The following is a 19,905-nucleotide window of genomic DNA, read 5'->3' as shown; positions in this document are numbered from 1 at the left end:
TGACCAGTAGTTCCATTGGACAGACGCTGGGCTCTGAAATATGAGTCACAGCAAAATTTCTATGGTCCGGTTCTGGTCCGGGCACCCAATATATGTATCCTCGGCTCTTGTGTCTCAGAGCCCAAGGTCTGTATGAGGGAATAAAACACAACACCACCAAATGTACTTGCAAGTTAGCTAAGGTCTTAGGGAGGACAGTGTCACAGCTGCAAAGCCTAAATACAAAAAGGAGTGGGAATATAAACCAGGCTTATCCAAAAAACTAGAACCAGACAAAAATAGTATTAATAATCAAGCAAACAATATTTATTAATATTTTCTTAAAAAGGACTCATTAATATTTTCTAAAATGACTCAACACAATGTTATGTTTTGGCATGGTGGCCTACATCAGGAGTCTTGTAACCGTAGTAAAAATAAAACTCATGAATTGATGATATGAAATATCTTAAGGTTCAATTGATAAATAAAAATCTTGAATCAAAAACGTGAAATTGGTCTTGAAAAAGACTGTTGTATGTAAACCGTCTGTCACTCGGGTCTGTGTGAGCGCGGTAGAAATGCTAAAGCCGAAACACAACATTGTGTCGAGTCATTTTTAGAAAATATTAATGAGTCCTTTTTAAGAAAATATTAATAAATATTGTTTCTTTGATTATTGATACTATTTTTGTCTGGTTCTAGTTTTTTTGGATAAGCCTGGTTTATATTCCCACTCCTTTTTGTATTTATTCTACCCCGTGGTTACATGGATTCTCTTTAGACAGCTGCAAAGCCTAGCAGCCTTGCTCAACTGACTTCTGACTTCCCTTATAAGCTTGGCTCTTTATTAACAATGATCAAGCATGACTCCAAATTCCATACATGATTACAAATTTGTGAACAATATACGTCTCTCTTTCTCACAACATTTACATTCTTGCAACATTCACAACCCACCTTATCTTCTTTGGCTAGACTACATACACATTTCCTCACTTACATAGTAACATACTTATGCCTTGTTTCTCAAGGTTCTGAATAGTACATTCTGGTTCAGCAATTACAGATAATGGATAATATTCACATCTCATTCCCTCCAAGGTTACAGCTCTCATTAAAAAAAAATAATTCTTCTTTATATGACTGACACAAACTCTCCATTTCTCCTTGGTCTCCTACTGGATCCCACTGATACAATTTCCTTGGTCCCATACTGTACCTCTTCACAGACCTCCATGCCTTCATGGAGACATTGTGGGGTGGCAGGTGGTGGTGCTGCTGCTGCTTGAAATTTACTCTCTTGTGCCTGAGGCACAGAAGGACTAGAAGCTCTGTCTCTGACACACTGAAATTAGACTCCCTCCACAGTTTTCACATGGAGAGAATTGTCTGCAATTGCTGTGGACATTTTCTCAACACAGGGACCAGTACCACCGTTTCACGTTTTGTGTGGTGTATTTCCAATTGGCAGAGATGTTTATCTCAGAATGTTTATGACATCTGCAGTGCATCCTCTTTCTAAATGGTTTTTATTTTTGTGTATTTATGAATATTGTAGCATGTTTTTTATTTTTTCCATTACAAAATTGCATTTTTAAACATTTTCCAGTAAATGTTTATATTGCCATTTAAACATCATAATAAAAATCCCCCTTCACTGTTTGTTTTCTTTGGAAATTTCAAAAGAGCAAATAAAAAGAGAATGAGGAAGGAGGGTGGATTTCCATTATTATCTGTTGGACCGGGTGAAGATGTGCTCCTTACACTGATCATTTTTACACTTAGATTTAAGGTAGAAAGCAAAACCTTACCTACAGCAAGTGAAGGAAGTCAAATTTCAAGTTACTTTTGTGCCAGATGAAGGCTAGGGCTCTGCGATTTGCACTGCTGGAAGTCTCTGGCCTTGAATCCTGCTTTCAGAAGTTGTATAGGGCTGTGTAAGACCAGTGCAAGGGATTCATGTATCCTTCTTGGTATGTGTTAAGGTCACCAACAAAGCCCTTGTGCTGCTTCTTACCTGCTCACATTCTGCACTGCAGATATCTCCATCAGGACTTTTTCTGTCTACTGAAAAAAATTCAGTTAAAATTAAGGGAGGAATTTATCAACATGGACTACTGTTACGATGTGTTATTTTACTGTTAACCCCAGTTATTAGTAAGTAGGTCCTATTGCATAAAATATGAGCTGTGCTAAAATAGCACGACTTAGTAGTAAAATAACACATCCTAATGGTAGCCCATGTTGATAACTACACTCCTAAGCTGGTATGTTGGTTCTTTTAAGGTTTTGTTGTCTTGATCGATTTAAAGTAAATGTTACATCAGCTTTGATATTGAAAAGGCCTTCGACACTGTGTTCTGGTCCTATCTGTGGGTGGTCCTTCAACAATTTGGGTTCAGTGGCCCAATTCTCTGCATGATACAAGCCCTCTCTGCTGATCCCTGGGCCTGGGTCTTGGTTAATGGATCCCCTTTCTGTACAGACAGGAACGTACCAGGGCTGTCCCTTGTCTCCTCTGTTATTTGTCCTATGTATAGAACCTTTTAGCCATTAAGCTTTTACACGATCCACAGGAGCATAGGGCACCTATGGGTAAAAGTCAATTCAAGTTGGCTTTATTTGCTGATAATTTACTTACTGCATTTACACAGTCTATATTATCCCTCCCCGGATCCCTTGATATTTACATTCCTATAGCTCTTTCTCGGGATTGTGGATTAATGTAGATAAATCTGAGGCACTCAGTCTTTGGGAAGGTTTAGCTGGTGTGTGGCCGGGTGCTTTTCCCTTGGATTGGGCTGAGGTCTTTTTGAGATATTTGGGTCTTACAATACCCTGTGATCCTTCCCACATGTATCTATCCAAAATTCCTGCTTTGTTGCAAATTTCTACATAATTGTGTGCACGCTGGGGTGCTCTTGCCCTTGTCCCTATGGGGGAGGATACATTTACTCAAAATGGTCCTGCTTCCAAAGTGGCTTTATCCTCTCCAGCATTTGCCTGTTATTCTGAAACCTGCAGATTTGATGTGTTAGAATTCTATTTTTTTTGGGGGGGGGGGGGGGGGGGGAAGAAACCTCATACTAACCTTTCCTTTTTGCAGTTTCATCAAGGAGATGGTGGCATGGGATTGCCAGAGTTAAAAGCTTATACTGTAGCTTGTCATCTCCGCCGAATCAGAGATTGAATTCATGGCATATCAGAGTTTGCAATTATGACCTTGAAAGTTTGCTTCATGATGATTATCTTTGGGCCTCCTCCTTCATGTCAAAAGTAAAGATCGTCCTAAATCATTGCAACTGCACCTTTTATTGAAACCTCTATGTTGGGCATGGACCTAAATTTGGCAGTGATTTCAACAGCAGTCTCATTGCTCCAGATTGAGAATGCTGATTTTCCACCTGGCTTGTGACACACTTGTTTCCAGAATTGGGCCTGCCAAGGTGTCACCTTGCTACGTCACATTCTTGAAAAGGAAGAACCGCATATGCTTTCTTATGAGACACTTCAGTGATCTTACGATATCCCTTCAAGTGAGTTGGTTTAGCCTATTATCAGTTGCATCATTATGTTCATTCTCTTTTCTGGACATATAGGATTGATTTTGAGGAATCTCTTTTCAATGAACATTGGCCTCTGCCTTTACCAGTAGTGCACAAAGGCCTGGTGGGTCAGTACTATGATAGTCCGAAAAATTCCTGTGGTGTGACAACTCTACTACTACTAATCATTTCTATAGCACTACTAGATATACACAACACTGTGCACATTAAATGCAGGTACTTTTTCTGTCCCTAGAGGGCTCACAATCTAAGTTTTTTTTGTACCTGGGGCAATGGAGGGTTAAGTGACTTGCCCAAGGTCACAAGGAGCTGCAGTGGGAATCGAAGCCAGGTTACCAGGATCAAAGCCTGCTGCACTAACCATTAGGCTACTCCTTCACACCATTAGGCTATTCCTCCGTTCCACAACTCTAGAGAAATGGACACAAGGTTATGGGCAGCATTCCTTGGACAATTTTATGGTTAGCCTGAAAGAAGGGCCGAAACTGGCAGAGAGCATCCAACTTCAGCAATTGCATTACAAATTTCTTATGCACATCTATAGCTATCCATCTTGGGCTAAAAAAAATGGATCTTCCATCAGATGGGACTTGTCTTAAATGTGGTGCACTGAATGCAACATATACATATTGAATTTGGGATTGCCCTCCAGTCAGTCATTTCTGGAGATCTTTGTGGCTACATCTGGGCCACACGCGTAATTGTTCTTGGAATGCCACTCCATCTTGCTGTCTTGTGGACCATATGGAAAACGTTGTAGAGGGTACGCAGATTTCAACTTTGTTTCTCCGTAAAGCTATGTTAATTGCAAAGCACTGTCTCTTGTTACAGTGGATTAAGGATACTCTCCCGACACTTAAATAATGGAAGAACCAGATGCATGAACTTTTACTCATGGAGAGGCATACTGTGGATTAAGGCTAAGAAAAGATTTCTTAAGTTGTGGTCTCTCTTTCTGAGTACGTTATCTATGAAAGTCTGCTCTCAATTTTGAATTCATTGGAAATGTGACAGGCTAATTATTCCCTCAGATGGGACCCTTTTTGTGTTTGTTTGGATAATTGGAGACCATATGGGCGGGAGGGAAAGGGAAATGGGACTTGATATACTGCCTTTCTGAGGTTTTTGCAACTACATTCAAAGCGGTTTACATATATTCAGGTACTTATTTTGTACCAGGAGCAATAGAGGGTTACGTGACTTGCCCAGAATCACAAGGAGCTGCAGTGGGAATGAACTCAGTTCCCCAGGATCAAAGTTCACTGCACTAACCACTGGGCTACTCCTCCACTCAAGAGGATGGGGGTGATTTGTTGTGTATTTTTGTGTGTAAATCTGCAGCATGCACATGGTGGGAGGAGTGGTTGAGGGTTAGGGGGATTGGATTGAGGAGGGGTCAAACTAGGTTGAGGGGTGTGGTTATTACACATTAATATCACCTTGTTTATTGCACTGTATGGTATGATGGTTGTTTGAAGCCTTGTTTTACATATGCCATGTTGGTGATTTAATAAAGCTATTTCAAAAATAAAGTAAAAGTTACAGCAATTTTGGTGTGTTCTATTTCATGTTGTGTGTTTTTTTTTTCAGCTCCAGTTGACCAATCATCTGTGATCAGCATGAGACCAGAAAAACATAATAATGTGAGATTCTGGAAATGCAAAGATGCACTGAGAGCTGCTGTTAAACACACCAGCCTCTAAGTGCAGCACTGTAGAACTATTTATGCTCAGATCATATTGATTGCATTATCAGATTAGTATGAACCAGATGGATGAGATATAAATACATTGGTTATTATACTGGAATAGTTCATGCAAAAGAGAAATTTTTTCAATCATTTAGGAGCTGATTTAATCATTTTTTTTCCACATAGACACTGAGGGCCTGATAGTCAGCCATCGGTGATCAGCATTTTGCTGACTGCCACTGGCGTTATCCCTGGAACTTCAATGCTGGGTCATGTCCAGGCTCCAGCATTGAATTTTTAGGTATACGGAGCAGTTGAAAACATAGCCAGTTAAGTGCAACATTCAACTCTTAAGCAGCTATGGCCAACCGCATAAAGAGAGGACTGACTTTTATGTGACTAAGTGCTGACTCCACCCCTGGAAATATTGGTTAGCACCTAACATGAAACACCAAAATAGCTGGTTTCATGCCGGGCACTAACTGGATATTTTCAGCAGCGCTAACCGGTTAAGTGCCACTGAATATGGCCAGTTAGCCCCAAACAGTCAATTTAACTGGCCGGGAGCCACTTCTGGCTGGTTAAATCACTTTGAATATCAACCCCAGAATGGGAGGAAACTTTGTTAGATCTGACTTGAAGTGAGGACCGGTGAGGTTGAGTAGGGAATCCATGTTTTATTTTCCATAGTTTTTCTGTCCCAGCTGCCTCCTGAGGGTGGCACCTAAAGATCTAGGTTTTACCTCTGTGAGGACTGTGGGATCTTAAAGAAATGGAGGCTTTGATATTTTTGGCAAGTTGAGTCCTCATTCCCTGCACAATCAAACAGGAAGTGCCTGCTGCCTAGTCCAAGTCTGGATCTCCAACAACAAAAGGTAGAAAGACTAGGGACGCTCAATGAAATTACATGAGAAATACTTGTAAAACAAATAGAAGGAAATATTTTTTCACTCAATAAATAGTTAAACTCTGGAACTCATTGCCAGAGGATGTGGTAACAGTGGTTAGCGTATCTGGGTTTAAAAAAGGTTTGGACAAGTTCCTGGAGGAAAAGTTCATAGTCTGCTATCGAGACAGACATGGGGAACGCCACTGTTTGCCCTGGGATTGGTAGCATGGAATTTGGATTTTGTACTGGTACAGTTTCTACCAGGTACTTGTGACCTGGATTGGCTACCGTTGGAAGCAGAATACTGGGCTAGATGGACCATTGGTCTGACCCAGTATGGCTGTTCTTATGTAGGAATCTGCTGTTTCCTAAGTACTTACAGCTGAATCAGCACCTAGGATAGCTCTACACAGATAAGGAGAGTTGTGGTTTCAAGGGTAGCAGTTTAAACTCCTCTTCCCCTCTTCCCCCCTCCCCCCCAAAAAAAATCCTCAGTCAGGACCTAAAACCACACAAATGGAGGGAACTGGGGTTTCAAAGGTAGATTAGCAATTTAACCCCAGCCTTTCACCCCTACCAAAAAATGGGTCAGTTCCTAGGGGAGCTGTGCATAGATCGGGGAGTTGGGTAGTAGTTTAACCCCCTTTTCCTCATCCCCAATCTAAGTCTGTATCTAGGGTAGCTCTGTTCAGGAGTACAAGCTCAGAAAGTTGGGGTTTTCCAGGTTTTACCCCCCTCCCCCCTCCTCTCCAAGCTGAGACAGGTTCAAAGTGGGGCTTTTCCACAATCTGAGTTATTTTCTGCACTTTTTAGGACAATGGAAGATTCTCACTGATGATGTTTAGATGGGAGAAACATAGAAAAATGTAGGCAGATAAAGACTATAAGGTCTTTCCAGTCTGCTCATCCATGCCACTCACTTAGAGATCCTAGGTACTTGTCTCAAGCTCCCTTGAATTCAGATACTGCTTTTGTCTCCACCACTTCCAAGTAAGGAAATGGTCAGGGAATTCAAGGAAAGGAATTTTATCTCAATAGCAGTAGACTGAAACAGCATCTAAGACATGAGCTTTATTTATCTGGCATTAAATTTAATACAAAGAACCCAGCACAACTTTAAATAGTTCCTACCAGATCACCATGGAGACAAAGACCACCAAAGCCAGGAGGAATATATCTGCTTAGAGACTGCACAAGCTTACCCTATGGAGGTTGTCTTAGGGGGACATTAATATCCTGAGACTGGGAACAGTAAAGACTGAGGCACCATAACACCTGAAAATCTCAATCTGTTTATCTGTGCCATCTTCTATAGCAAAAATTAGCTTTTTTACACACAGTCCTGGAACAAAGCGTGTGTGTGTGTGTGCACGTGCATCAGCACACGTTTATGTATGTGTGTAGGGGGGGGTGTTTGCATCTCTGCATGCTTGTGTATTTGTGTTTGAATTTTATGTACTTATGTGGCCAGTACAATGGAGATTAATAAGCTGTTTAGAAGTGAATGGCCAATTCAAAGTGGTCATTAGATATTTAGGGCACCTGCCATCCAGCAGCAATTTCAGACGAATGTTCTAGATTTCTGCAGTGCTAAGAGATTAAAAATAGATTTTGTAACCACTTTACTCTCAGACTAAGCGGCATTTGCTTAGAATGGTCAAATATTTTTCTCAGATGTGTAATTATAATGTGTACCAGCTCACTCACAGTCCTGAAACCTGTCCCTTCCCAGTCTCTCTCCAGTGCCCCACTGGGCAACTGGCAGTGCTAAAAGGTTGTGCCTTGTGTATTTTGCCAAAGACATATGTCTGTCTTCCTATAGTTTCTAAACAGAGTGAAAAGTTCCTTACACCTCTGGATTATCTTCCTTTTACAGCTAACTTGGCCACAACAGATATCATCTTCCTGGTGTGCTGTGTACCTTTCACAGCCCTGCTCTATCCTCTTCCCAGCTGGATCTTCGGAGAGTTCATGTGTAAATTTGTGAACTACATCCAACAGGTAAGTGCTGTCTTCCTCAGTGACCCACCATTTCTTGCTACAGCCTTTCAGGGTACCTAGATCCAGATCCCTAAATAAGGAACTGAACTCAAATCTCTGGCATGCTATCAGGCAAGAAACTGGGCATCAGGGTCTTTATCTGTCCTTATATGCCAATCTTCTATGTGGTGACTTGAGGAAATCAGAGCTATGGGAGAAGACTAACACTGGCTCAAGCTGACCCTGATAAGCTAGAGAAATCTGCCCATCTCGACAGAGTCTTTTTGAAAATGCCCTTTATCTAACCATAGTATTTTTCTGAGTTAGGAGAATTGGGCTTAGAAAAAAGTGTGATAATTGAAAGGGAAGAGAAGACATATAATAAAGCAGCCAGAGACTTCTGTTGGTTTCCTCTCTAGTGGATGTGGAGGGGGGGAAGGAAGATGTCTCAAGATGGGGTAGTTTTGCACATGCGAAAAACCTTATCAAGTTGATAGCTACACAAAAGTATATACATAAAGCAACCATTGTATTCAAAACCACATAAGTTTTAGTATTGTTAGTATGTGAAATATATTTTTACTTGATTTTTAATGAGAGCTGTTACTGGATTAATGGCATTGTTACCTTTTTGCCTTGAAAATCTTTACTAAACCATTTATTGAAACAAAAAAAACCCACACATACTGCCCAAAAAGGAGAAATTGGATGCGTAGTAGGTTTTGTATTTAATTCCTTTGCAATTGGGAAGGTGTAAATTGAGGTAAGTACGTGAGGACATTGATCTATTTTTAATTGGAAGATCGATCAAGTCATTCATATAGCTAGGGGATTCTCCGTATATGATCTTATGAATCAATGTATGGACCTTGAAATATATTCTCTCTTTGATAGTGAGCCAGTGAAGCTTAACATTAACTCACAATAGATCCTTCACTCACACCAGTCCCCTGCTTCCTTTACTCATTCATCCATGCTTTCCTTCACTCACTCACACCAGTTACCACCCTCATTTACTCAGTCACACCTATTCTTGACTTCATTCACTCACAACAGTCCCTCCCTTCCTTCCTGTACTCACTCACACACAGGCCTTTTTTCACTCATCAATCTCTTTTATCCCCTTATTCTTTGACTGGCTCCCCCAGCAACATACAGACACACAAGGAGCAGAGATGGAGACGGAGGACAGAAAAGCATGTTTGTTCAGGAGACTGCAAGGAATAAAATTTGTTTTAATCTGGCTGATGGTCTCCTAGGGAAACATCCTTTTGTATCCTTCCTTGTGTGTCTGTTATTGCTGCAGAAACTTCCCCTGGGTAGCTATTCACATGGCATCATACAAATATGATCAGTCTTTCTTTATACTTTATGTCCCTGAAAGAAAAAGCAGAATAATTCTGGCTCTCTATCTCCATGTCCTTCTTCCACCCACTCAATTATAGCTTTCCTATTCCAGCATTGAAAAAGCTAAAAAGACTGCTTTCTTTGCTAGGTGTCTGTGCAGGCTACCTGCGTCACACTAACTGCCATGAGTGTGGACCGCTGGTATGTGACAGTGTTCCCGCTGCGCTCACTCCGGCAGCGTACTCCCCGGGTGGCAGCAGCAGTTAGCCTGGGCATCTGGATTTGTGAGTTTGCCTCTCACTGTAGTATTTCTGTCTGTCTCATTCATGGTCTGCCTCTTCCTGTAACCTTCTTTTATTTTGCAATCTCTTCTCTGTCCCCTCTTGTTCAGCTTATTTTCTTGCTCTTTCCTATCTCTTTGTTTCTCATTGTTTCTTTCCCTGCTTCCATCCCTTTCTCTCTCTCTCTCTCTCTCTCTCTCTCCCCCCCCCCCCCCCCCCCCCATCTCAACCTACCTTCCCTCATATCACTTTTCTCTCTGTCTCTCAAGACCTTCCCTCCAGGGGTGGACAGACCATTGGGACAATAAAGCATTTCCTGAGAGCTCACAGCAGTATGGGGCCCAGATCACCCGTCTGTCTGCCTTTGCTTTGCTTCTTTTCCTATCTCTCTCCCCCAGCCTCCCCTCTTTTCTTCCTGTGTCCCGTCCTTTTCTTCCTCCCTCTCTTTCTTTCCCTGCCTCACCCTCCCCACCTCCCCTCTCCTCCCTTTCTCTCTCTCTCTTTCTCCCTACTTCCCCTCCCCTCTCTCTTTCACCCTGTTCCCCCCCCTCTCTCTCTCTCTCTCTCTTCCTTTCCTCCCTTTCAGTCTCTCTCTCTCTCTATTGGTCTCCTCGCCTTTTCTTGTCTCTCTTAATCTCTTTGGGCCTGATATTCAAAGTGATTTAACCAGTTGGCAATGACCGCTGACTGGTTAAATTGCACATTACTAGGGTTACCATATGGCTCCAGAAAAAGGAGGACAGATTCAGGGCCGCCGAGAGACTGGGCCGTGCCTGCGCCCCCCCCCCCCTCGAGGTCATTGTTGTCTCCACCCCCCCTTCGTTCACCAACGGGCCGGGCCCCCCTGAATTCAAATCTTAGCGCCTCACCTCGACCTCGCTCCATGTGAAAGAAGCACAGCAGCGGCAGTCTGCAGATTGCCTGCCTTTGGGCCCGGGGAATTTTGTCCCCCCTGCCCCCCCCCCTCTTGGCGGCCCTGGACAGATTGAGCCAGTCTGGGTTTTACTTCCATTGCTGTCAATGGAAGCAAAACCCAGACTGGATCAATGTGTCCTCTTTTTTTCTGGAGCCATATGGTAACCCTACACATAACTGGCTATCTGTGAATATTCAGCAGGAGATAACCACATATATCCACTGAATATTCATGGTTAGCGCATAATTGGGAGCCAGCTATCTTGGAGGCATTCTGGGGGCAGATCACAGTGAGGACATGATATTTAGCACTAACTGGGCAAGGTTAGCGCATATATAGGACTGCATAAATAGCTGTCATAACTTTATGCGCTAGCCGATGGCCAGTTAGTGCTGCATATCAGCTTAATCGGTTATTGGCTGGCAGCCAAAAATCAAACTGGATTTTCAGTGCTGGTTGCTGGAAATGGCCCAGCATTGAATATCTGGGTTCAGCACTAGCGATGGGCAGCACAGTTAATGCCTGCCACCGGCTGAAAATGGGGGGGGGGTATCTCTCTCTGTCTCCCCCTCTGCCTCCCCTCCCTCACCCTCTCCCCCTCCCTCCCTCCCTCCCTCCCTCCCTTTTTGTTTCTCTCTTAATCTCCTTCTCTGTGTCTGTTTCTCTGTCTTTCTCTGCCTCATCTCCCTTTCAGTGTCCCTTGCTCTGTCTCCTTGCCTCCTATCCTTTTCTCTCTCCATCTCTCTCTCCCTGCTTCCCTTCCCTCTCTCTCTCTGTCTCACAGCCTCCTTTCCCTTTCTGTCTGTCCGTCTCTCCTTGCCTCCCCTTCTTCTCTCTCTTCCCTGTCTTTCTTCCCCTCCCTTCTGTCTGTCTGTGTCTCCTTGCTTCCCTTTTTTAATCTTTCTCTCTCCCCCCCCCTCTCTTCCTTCCTCACCCCCCCCCCCCCCCACCAGCACCCATTCCTCTCTAACTAAGGTAATTCAGTGTTTTCAAGGGTATTTCAAACATAAATATCTGGAATGCGTGGGGAGTCCACAGTGAATACAAAAAATCCTCTTCTGACCAGCCCGTGCAATCATTAATAGGCCTTGAAGAAAGATGGAGAGAAAAAAATTATGCAATTCAGTTAAGGATCTGCTTTCTTACTTTAATGAATGTCACACACCACTTTTCTGCCTATTTCAGAAAAGCTGAGAGGGAAGAATTAATAAACAACTAATTAGATGAATCAAAACATCCCAGCTCTGGAGCTTCTGGTTAAGGACTAAGTTGTGGCTGTTTTAATCCTTAAACCTCATTCACAGTCCTATCGCAGTTTCTTAGAACAGTGCTGAAGTACTCACTTTGCTTTCAGTGGGATCTCTGGAAGGACATGAATGCAAGGTTTCAAAGAAACAAAATAGAAACAGAAAACCAAGAGAAATGAATCACCAGAAGAGTCCACAGTGATATAGTTAGGGACCAGTTCTGGTTTTTAAAACTCTCATCTCCTTTTCAAAAAAATGGTCCCCAGACTGCAGTGATCTAAGGTTTACTGGCAGGTTTAAGGACCTGCTGGTTATCACATAGAAGCATTTAAAGGATTTTGAGGCCTGTTCAGGCTCTGCCCAGTTTCAGCACTGCTGTGGTGATGTACAGCCCTGTTCATCTTTGGCTTTCCTCTCACTAGCTCCAGTTTTTCTTGTAAATTGCAGCCCCAAATATTAGCCACTCGGCCTTCATATAATTCGCATCTTTGATTCCTGAGCAAGGAAAGGGGGCACTAGAAAAGGACCAACAGGCAGAGGAAGATGAGTAGTGAGAGACAGACCATATTCCCATTCTAGGCCTGGACTCCCCTCCACAGTGTTCTCCACTTCCCTGTGTGGACTTGTGCTGCTCCTAAGCATCTCTTGCTCTCTTGGTTACAGGTTCTTTCATTGTTTCCATCCCAGTTCCAATATTCAACCGGCTGACCCAAGGTAACTGGTTTGGTCCTCAGACCTACTGTAGTGAGTCCTTCCCATCCATCTCTCATGAGAAGGCCTTCATCCTGTACAACTTCCTGGCTGTATACTTACTGCCGTTGCTGACAATCTGTGTGTGCTACACAGCCATGGTATACCAGATGCGACATTCTGCCGTGGAGCCTATGGACAACAACTACCAGGTAATCTGCACACACTCAACCAAGATACTATATTGTATAGTACTATGTTCTCTTTCATTGTTCAATAAAGACAGTTTAAAAAAAAAGACAAAGAGTCTCCAGAAGTACAGTACAGTCAAAAATCCCTTATGAATAAACTTCCAGTGAGGTACACCCAAATATCCAGTCCCACAGACATACACAGACACACAGAGATGTGGAGTGGAGGAACAACCTAAGTATTAGAGAACCCAGCTGACAACCAGAGAAGACTGGTTCCAATCTCACTACTGCTCCTTGTGATCTTTGGCAAATCACTTAACTGTCTATTGCCTCAGGTACAAATAGATTGTAAGCCCTCCAGGGACAGGCATTTATCTAAATGTACCTCGCATTGAGCTGGTACTGAAAAAGATGTGAGCTAAATGTTAATAAATATATCCAGTCAGCAGTCATAGGGTTACTATATTTGCCCAAAGAAAAAAGAGGACACACGCCCTGCCCCTGTCACACCTCGCCCCTATCATACCCCTTCCCCACCCATGTCACACCCAGCCCTGCCTCCTGTCACACCTCAGCCCCGTCCCTTGTCACTTTGACCCCCCCCCCAAAGAAAGCCAGATTCCCCCTCTCTCCCCCATGTATATTCCCTCCCCAATTTTCCAGCCTCCCTCCATCCACATGACTCCATTCACTACCCCTCCCCTCTCCTCCTGTACCTTATTGGAGTGTCCTGGTGGTCTAGTGGACTCTTTGGGGCAGGAAAGAGCCCGGCATGGCTGTAGACCTGTCTTGCTCCTGGCACCACTTCAAAATGACTGCCAAGAGTTCAAGCAGTGACCTTGCAAGACAGGTCTGCAACTGCACCAGGCAGGAAAGAGGGGGCTCTTTTCTGCCCCAAAGAGACCACTAAACCACAGGGCACTACAATAAGATAAAGGAGGGGAGGGAAGGATAGGACACCCTGAGGTCTGCCTGCCCGTTCGCCCACAAGCCTGCACATTTGTCCGCAAATCCATACAAATGGGCAGGCTGGCAAAACCCGACCGAATGCCCGGCAGTGTCCTCAAAAAGGACATGTTCAGGTAAAACCAGATGTATGGTAACCCTAAGCAGCGTAAAAAACAGAAGAAACCAGTCTTTGCAAAAAATAGCAACAAACAAAACAGCGAAGAGGACCAACAAAAGAAAAAAGACAAAATAAGAAAAAAATAAAAAATAAAAAAATATAAAAAAATAATAATGAAAGAACTAAAAAAAAATCCAAGTATATATAAAAAAATGTGTAAGGCGTCCACACTTGGTTGTTGAAATTAAAAAATAAACTTTATTTATCAATGGATAGCATGGAGAAAGGGACTCGACACAGCTGTGTTTCGGCCATTGTTCAATAAAGCAGTCACATACATCCAGTCACACAAGAAGAGAGACACAGATACAGCAGGAGCATAGCCATACCTCAATGGGAGGGGGGGCCAGAGCCCAAGGTGAGTGGGATCATTTTAGCCAACCTCCCTGACACCCCCCCCCCCCGAAGCCGTTTCCGACCCCCCCCCCCGACGCCGCCACTGCGAAAGTACCTAGGTCGGCGGGGGGTCGCCAACCCCCGCCAGCTGAAGCATTGGTCTGTCCCGCACTGGTCTCGTATTGCCTCTCCTGTTTTTAGTGTGCCCTGCACGCTTGTTTTAATGAAACTGAGCATGCGTGAGCATACTCAGTTTCACTGAAATGAGAACATGCACGGCGCCACTGAAAACAGAAGAGGCATAAGTACATACGTATTTCCATACTGGGAAAGACCAAAGGTCCATCAAGCCCAGCATCCTGTTTCCAACAGTGGCCAATCCAGGTCACAAATACCTGGCAAGATCCCAAAAATGTACAAAACATTTGATACTGCTTATCCCAGAAATAGTGGATTTTCCCCAAGTCCATTTAATAACAGTCTATGGATTTTTCCTTTAGGAAGCCATCCAAAACTTTTTAAAACTCTGCTATGCTAACCGCCTTTACCACATTCTCTGGCAACAAATTCCAGGCAAAACGAGATAGCACGGCACAGACAAACACTTCAGCTGGTGGGGGTTGGGGACCCCTGCCAGCCAAACCGGGGTCCCCAGAGCCAATTTGGGGGGGCCAGGTCCCCGTGGCCCCCATACCTACATCACTGAGATACAGACACACATATACAATAATCCAGTCACACAGAAACACATATCCACAGGCAAATATCTAGTCACCAAAGACATAGACCCAGCGACACAAACTGAAACACAAACACACACATTTCCTGTCACACAAGAACACAGACACATACACACACGCACACATAAATATTCTGACACACACAAACCAGACACACATAAACAAACATACACACACAAACAACTACACAGAAATACAGATCTACAGACAAATAGCCAGTCATACAGGAACACAGTCACAGAGACACACACACAAATATCCTGTTACACAAGAACAGAGACACATTCACATACATAAACATATGGACACACACGTGGAGGGGCATTTTCGAACGGGGACGGTCTTCTCTAAGGGCGCCCAACTCTAAGGATAGTGCCGCGAAGGGGCGGGGCAATGCGTATTATCGAAACAAGATGGACATCCATCTTTCATTTCGATAATACATTCGGGGACGCCCAAATCTTGACATTTAGGTCGTCCCTACACTAGAGATGGTCGTCCCCGATTTTCGGCGATAATGGAAACCGAGGATGCCCATCTCAGAAACAACCACATGCAAACTATTTAGTCGTGGGAGGAGCCAGCATTCGTAGTGCACTGGTCCCCCTCACATGCCAGGACACCAACCGGGCACCCTAGGGGGCACTGCAGTGGACTTCCCCCCCCCCCCCAGGTCCGCCTAACTGAAGTACACTGCACCCACTACAACTGCTCCAGGGACCTGTATACTGCTGCGATGGACCTGAGTATGGCATGTCAGGCTGGCAAAAAAGTACACGTGGAGGGGCATAATCGAACGAAAACGTCTATCTCCATGGGCGTTTATCTCCGAGAACGGGTCCGTGAAGGGGCGGACCGAACCGTATTTTCGAAAAAAATAGACGTCCATGTTTTATTCGACAATTTGTGAGCTGGGCGTTTTTGTTTTTCAGCGATCATGGAAAATGAAAGCGCCCAGCTCAAAAACGAATAAATCCAAGGCATTTGTTCGTGGGAGGGGCCAGGATTCGTAGTGCACTGGTCCCCCTCACATGCCAGGACACCAACCGGGCACCCTAGGGGGCACTTTTACAAAAACAACAAAAAAGGTAAAAGAGCTCTCAGGTGCATAGCACCCTTCCCTTGTGTGTTGAGCCCCCCAAATCCCCCTCAAAACCCACTGCCCACAAGTCTACACCATTACTATAGCCCTAAGGGGTGAAGGGGGGCACCTACATGTGGGTACAATGGGTTTGGGGGGTTGGACGACTAAGCATTAAGCAGCACAATTGTAACAGGTAGGGGGGGATGGGCCTGGGTCCACCTGCCTGAAGTCCACTGCACCCCCTAACAACTGCTCCAGGGACCTGCATACTGCTGCCAGGGAGGTGGGTATGACATTTGAGAGTGAAAATAAAAAGTTGTGAAACATCATTTTTTGTGGTGGGAGGGGGTTAGTGACCACTGGGGGAGGCAGAGGAGGTCATCCCCGATTCCCTCTGGGGGTAATCTGGTCATTTAGGGCACCTTTTGGGGCCTTATTCGTGAAAAAACAGGGTCCAGGAAAAGTGCCCTAAATTCTAGCTACAAACGCATACTTTTTTTCCATTATCGGCGAAAGGCGCCCATCTCTGTTCGGGTGATAACCATGCCCCAGTCCCGCCTTCACCATGCCTCCGACATGCCCCCGCCAACTTTGTACGCTTCCGCAATGGAGTGCAGTTGAAAACGTCCAAGTTCGGCTTTCGATTGTACCGCGTTATTCGTTTTTGTGAGATAAACGTCCATCTCCCAATTTAGGTCGGAACTTGGGCGTTTTTCTCGTTCGATTATAAGCAGGATAAGCACTGCCATACTGGGAGAAGACCAAGGGTCCATCAAGCCCAGCACCCTGTCTCCGACAGCGGCCAATCCAGGCTTCAAGAACCCGGCAACCCCCCACCCCCCAAAAAAAAAAAAATATATATATATATATATATATATTTAATAATGTTCAATGGACTTTTCCTTCAGGAATCTGTCCAAACCCCCCTTAAACTTTGTTTTTTATGGTGGGAGGGGGTTAGTGACCACTGGGGGATAAGGGGAGGTCATCCCTGATTCCCTTCGGTGGTCATCTGGTCAGTTGGGGCACCTTTTTGAGGCTTTGTCATGAAAAAAAATGGACCAAGTAAAGTCGGCCAAGTGCTCGTCAGGGACGCCTTTCTTTTTCTATCTTTTTTCTATTATCGGCCGAGGACGACCATCTCCTAATCACGCCCCAGTCCCACCTTCGCTACCCTGCCAACACGCCCCCGTAAACTTTGGTCATCCCCGCGACAGAACGCAGTCGAGGGTGTCAAAAAATCAGATTTCGATTATGCCAATTTGGACGACCTTGCGAGAAGAATGCCCATCTCCCGATTTGTGTCGAAAGATGGGCGTCCTTCTCTTCGAAAATAAGCGTGATAGTTACACATGCACAAAAAAATCCACACACAACAACAGAAACACATTCACATACATAAACATATGGACAAACACACGCAGTCACACAGATCCACAGACAAATAGCCAGTCACCCAGGAACACAGTAATAAATAGACACACACACACACAAATATCCTGTTACACAGAACACAGAGACACATACACACTCACACCCACACATATACACACATACATATATGCATACACATACATGCACACCCATGAATGCGCACACACATACACACATATGCATACATATACATAGCTGTGGCATAGTCACACGTGGACCTGGGTTGGTGTGGGCCCACACACTTTGGGCTCAGGCCCACCCAGTAGTAGTGCACTCTTGTTGCAGCCAATGGGACTCTTCAAGCCCCGCTATCTGAAGGCTTCTGCAAAGGCATGCTGAACTCCATCCAGCAGCTTTAGTAAGGCACCCCTGATTCCGGTGCCCAGAGCGTACTCAGTTCTTGCGTATGTGCTAAAAAGTGCCTTTGTGGACATCTTCAGCTGGTGGGGCTTGGCGATCCCTGTCAGCTCAAATATTTAATGGGGGCGCAGAGAACAGGAGGGGTTTGTGCCCACCCAAAATCAAGACACAAACACATACACACACACACACACACACACACAGGCATACATACTCACAAACACACATACATATGGTATGAAAGATTAGCAACTGTGTAGTAGCCCTTTGCAGAGAAATCCAGAAGGGATAAGCAGTGGGACTTCAGTACACCTGCTATCTTTCTTTCCCTTTGTACTGCTATGGATTTACAGCCTGCTTCACTGACACAGACTACTCAATAATTACTGTGGATTCTTTTGGATTCGTATTAGGTAAATGAGACCTTTATTAGAGGTGCTAAAAATCTACAATGATTAAGATATATACAATGATTAAGCTATATAACTAAAAAGAAACAATACCTATCTATAAACAATCGTTACATCACTGGTCTCTGCATCTAAGCAATGCTAAGAGTTCTTAGACCAGGAAAAGAAGCAATAATACACTATACATACAACATCACTGGTCAGGAATTTCTGGCCCTTATCTCATCAGCCGGGAGGCCCGTTGCAGCGAAAGCCCGAAGTCTCCTTATGACCAGGAACAAGTCTTTTCTGCACGATGCATCCACCCACAGATGAGCCTCAAAACTCTGCTGCAACAAGCCCCCCTTTTTATTAAGCTAAAGCTTATTTTCAGAGCCAAGGAAAATTACAGAATGCTTGAGAATAGGTAAACAAGCCATACTGTGGGAATGTGGTCACATGTTTCCAAGTCCAGGTGGCCAGTCTGAACTTCGAAAACAAGCACCATCCTCCTCTTCACATACCAAATTAATTAGAGCTGGGTCTTATCTTCTGCATTCCAACTTAGTTTCACACAATCAAAGTTAAACAATCATTTTTAAACAGAATTACTTCTAATCAACAATACAGACCCCAAGTGCAGTTGTTAGTCTAGGCAGATAGAGTTGAAAAGCAATCTCCAAAATCCTTTTTATTACACCCTTGTACTGCAGGTGCAGCTCCTGGCTGAACGCTCAGAGGCCATGCGCACCAAGATCTCACGGATGGTGGCAGTGATAGTCCTTCTCTTCACTATCTGCTGGGGCCCCATGCAGCTCTACATCCTCATCCAAGCATTCAGCCCCAGTGTCCAGCGCAACTATTATACCTACAAGGTGAAAATTTGGGCACACTGCATGTCCTACACCAACTCCTCTATCAACCCTATTGTCTATGCCTTCATGGGTGCCAACTTCAGGAAAGCCTTCAAGAAAGCTTTCCCCTTCATCTTCAAGCAGAGAGTGGGGAACACCAATGCTGCTAGCGCCAACCTCAATACTGAGATGCACTTTGTCTCCTCCGGCACATAGGGAGCTTGTCAGCAAAAGGGGAAAAGAGAAAACTACAGGCCCCCAACCACCAGTTTGTCTCTGCCATGTCCTTTGTGTATTATTTCTGCATCCAAATCTGACTGAGGGGTGGGAGTGGGGAGAGGATGGTTTATATTTTTTAAAATAAGAAAGAGAGGATTTTATCTCCTGAATAAGTTACTTTATATGAGGGATAGCAGGAGATCCAGACATAGAATGGATGATAAATCACTGAGTTGTTCATTTACCTGCTGCGTACATGACAAAAGGGCTTTGAAATGGAGGAAGAAGTATGACCAGTGCGTTTTTTTCTATAAAAAAAGGTGCCGGTACTCAAATGCCTGGCCACCCTTCAGGGGTGGGGTAATCACTGAGGGACCCACCCCACAATAGCCAGGCCCCCTGCAACCAGTCACAGAATCTATGACAAGGCACAATTGGTGTGTAGAGGTTAATCTTGGGGACCATGGGTCAATTTTAACAGACAATGAAAAAGGTGCCAGTACTCAGTACCCCCAAGTACCCCCTCAAAAAAAAGCCCTGAGTATGACATAACAGTTGGGTGTATAAAATGTTGGTTTAAA

General features: G+C 44.3%; 1 protein-coding gene across 1 annotated transcript in view; it reads left to right on the top strand.

Annotated features, from left to right (window-relative positions):
• KISS1R (KISS1 receptor) overlaps positions 1 to 19,599 on the top strand; it is a 45,153-nt gene extending 25,554 nt beyond the window's left edge. The window contains exons 2-5 of the mRNA XM_030219324.1: positions 8,004 to 8,128; positions 9,603 to 9,738; positions 12,562 to 12,800; positions 18,965 to 19,599. Coding sequence (XP_030075184.1) covers positions 8,004 to 8,128; positions 9,603 to 9,738; positions 12,562 to 12,800; positions 18,965 to 19,321 — 857 coding nt within the window. The 3' untranslated portion in view covers positions 19,322 to 19,599. The remainder of the gene's footprint in view (positions 1 to 8,003; positions 8,129 to 9,602; positions 9,739 to 12,561; positions 12,801 to 18,964) is intronic.
• Positions 19,600 to 19,905: the final 306 nt, after the last annotated feature.

The sequence above is a fragment of the Microcaecilia unicolor genome, chromosome 11 (genome assembly GCF_901765095.1).
Source record: "Microcaecilia unicolor chromosome 11, aMicUni1.1, whole genome shotgun sequence".
In the NCBI taxonomy this organism is placed as follows: domain Eukaryota; kingdom Metazoa; phylum Chordata; class Amphibia; order Gymnophiona; family Siphonopidae; genus Microcaecilia; species Microcaecilia unicolor.
This window is presented reverse-complemented; position numbering and strand designations above follow the sequence as displayed.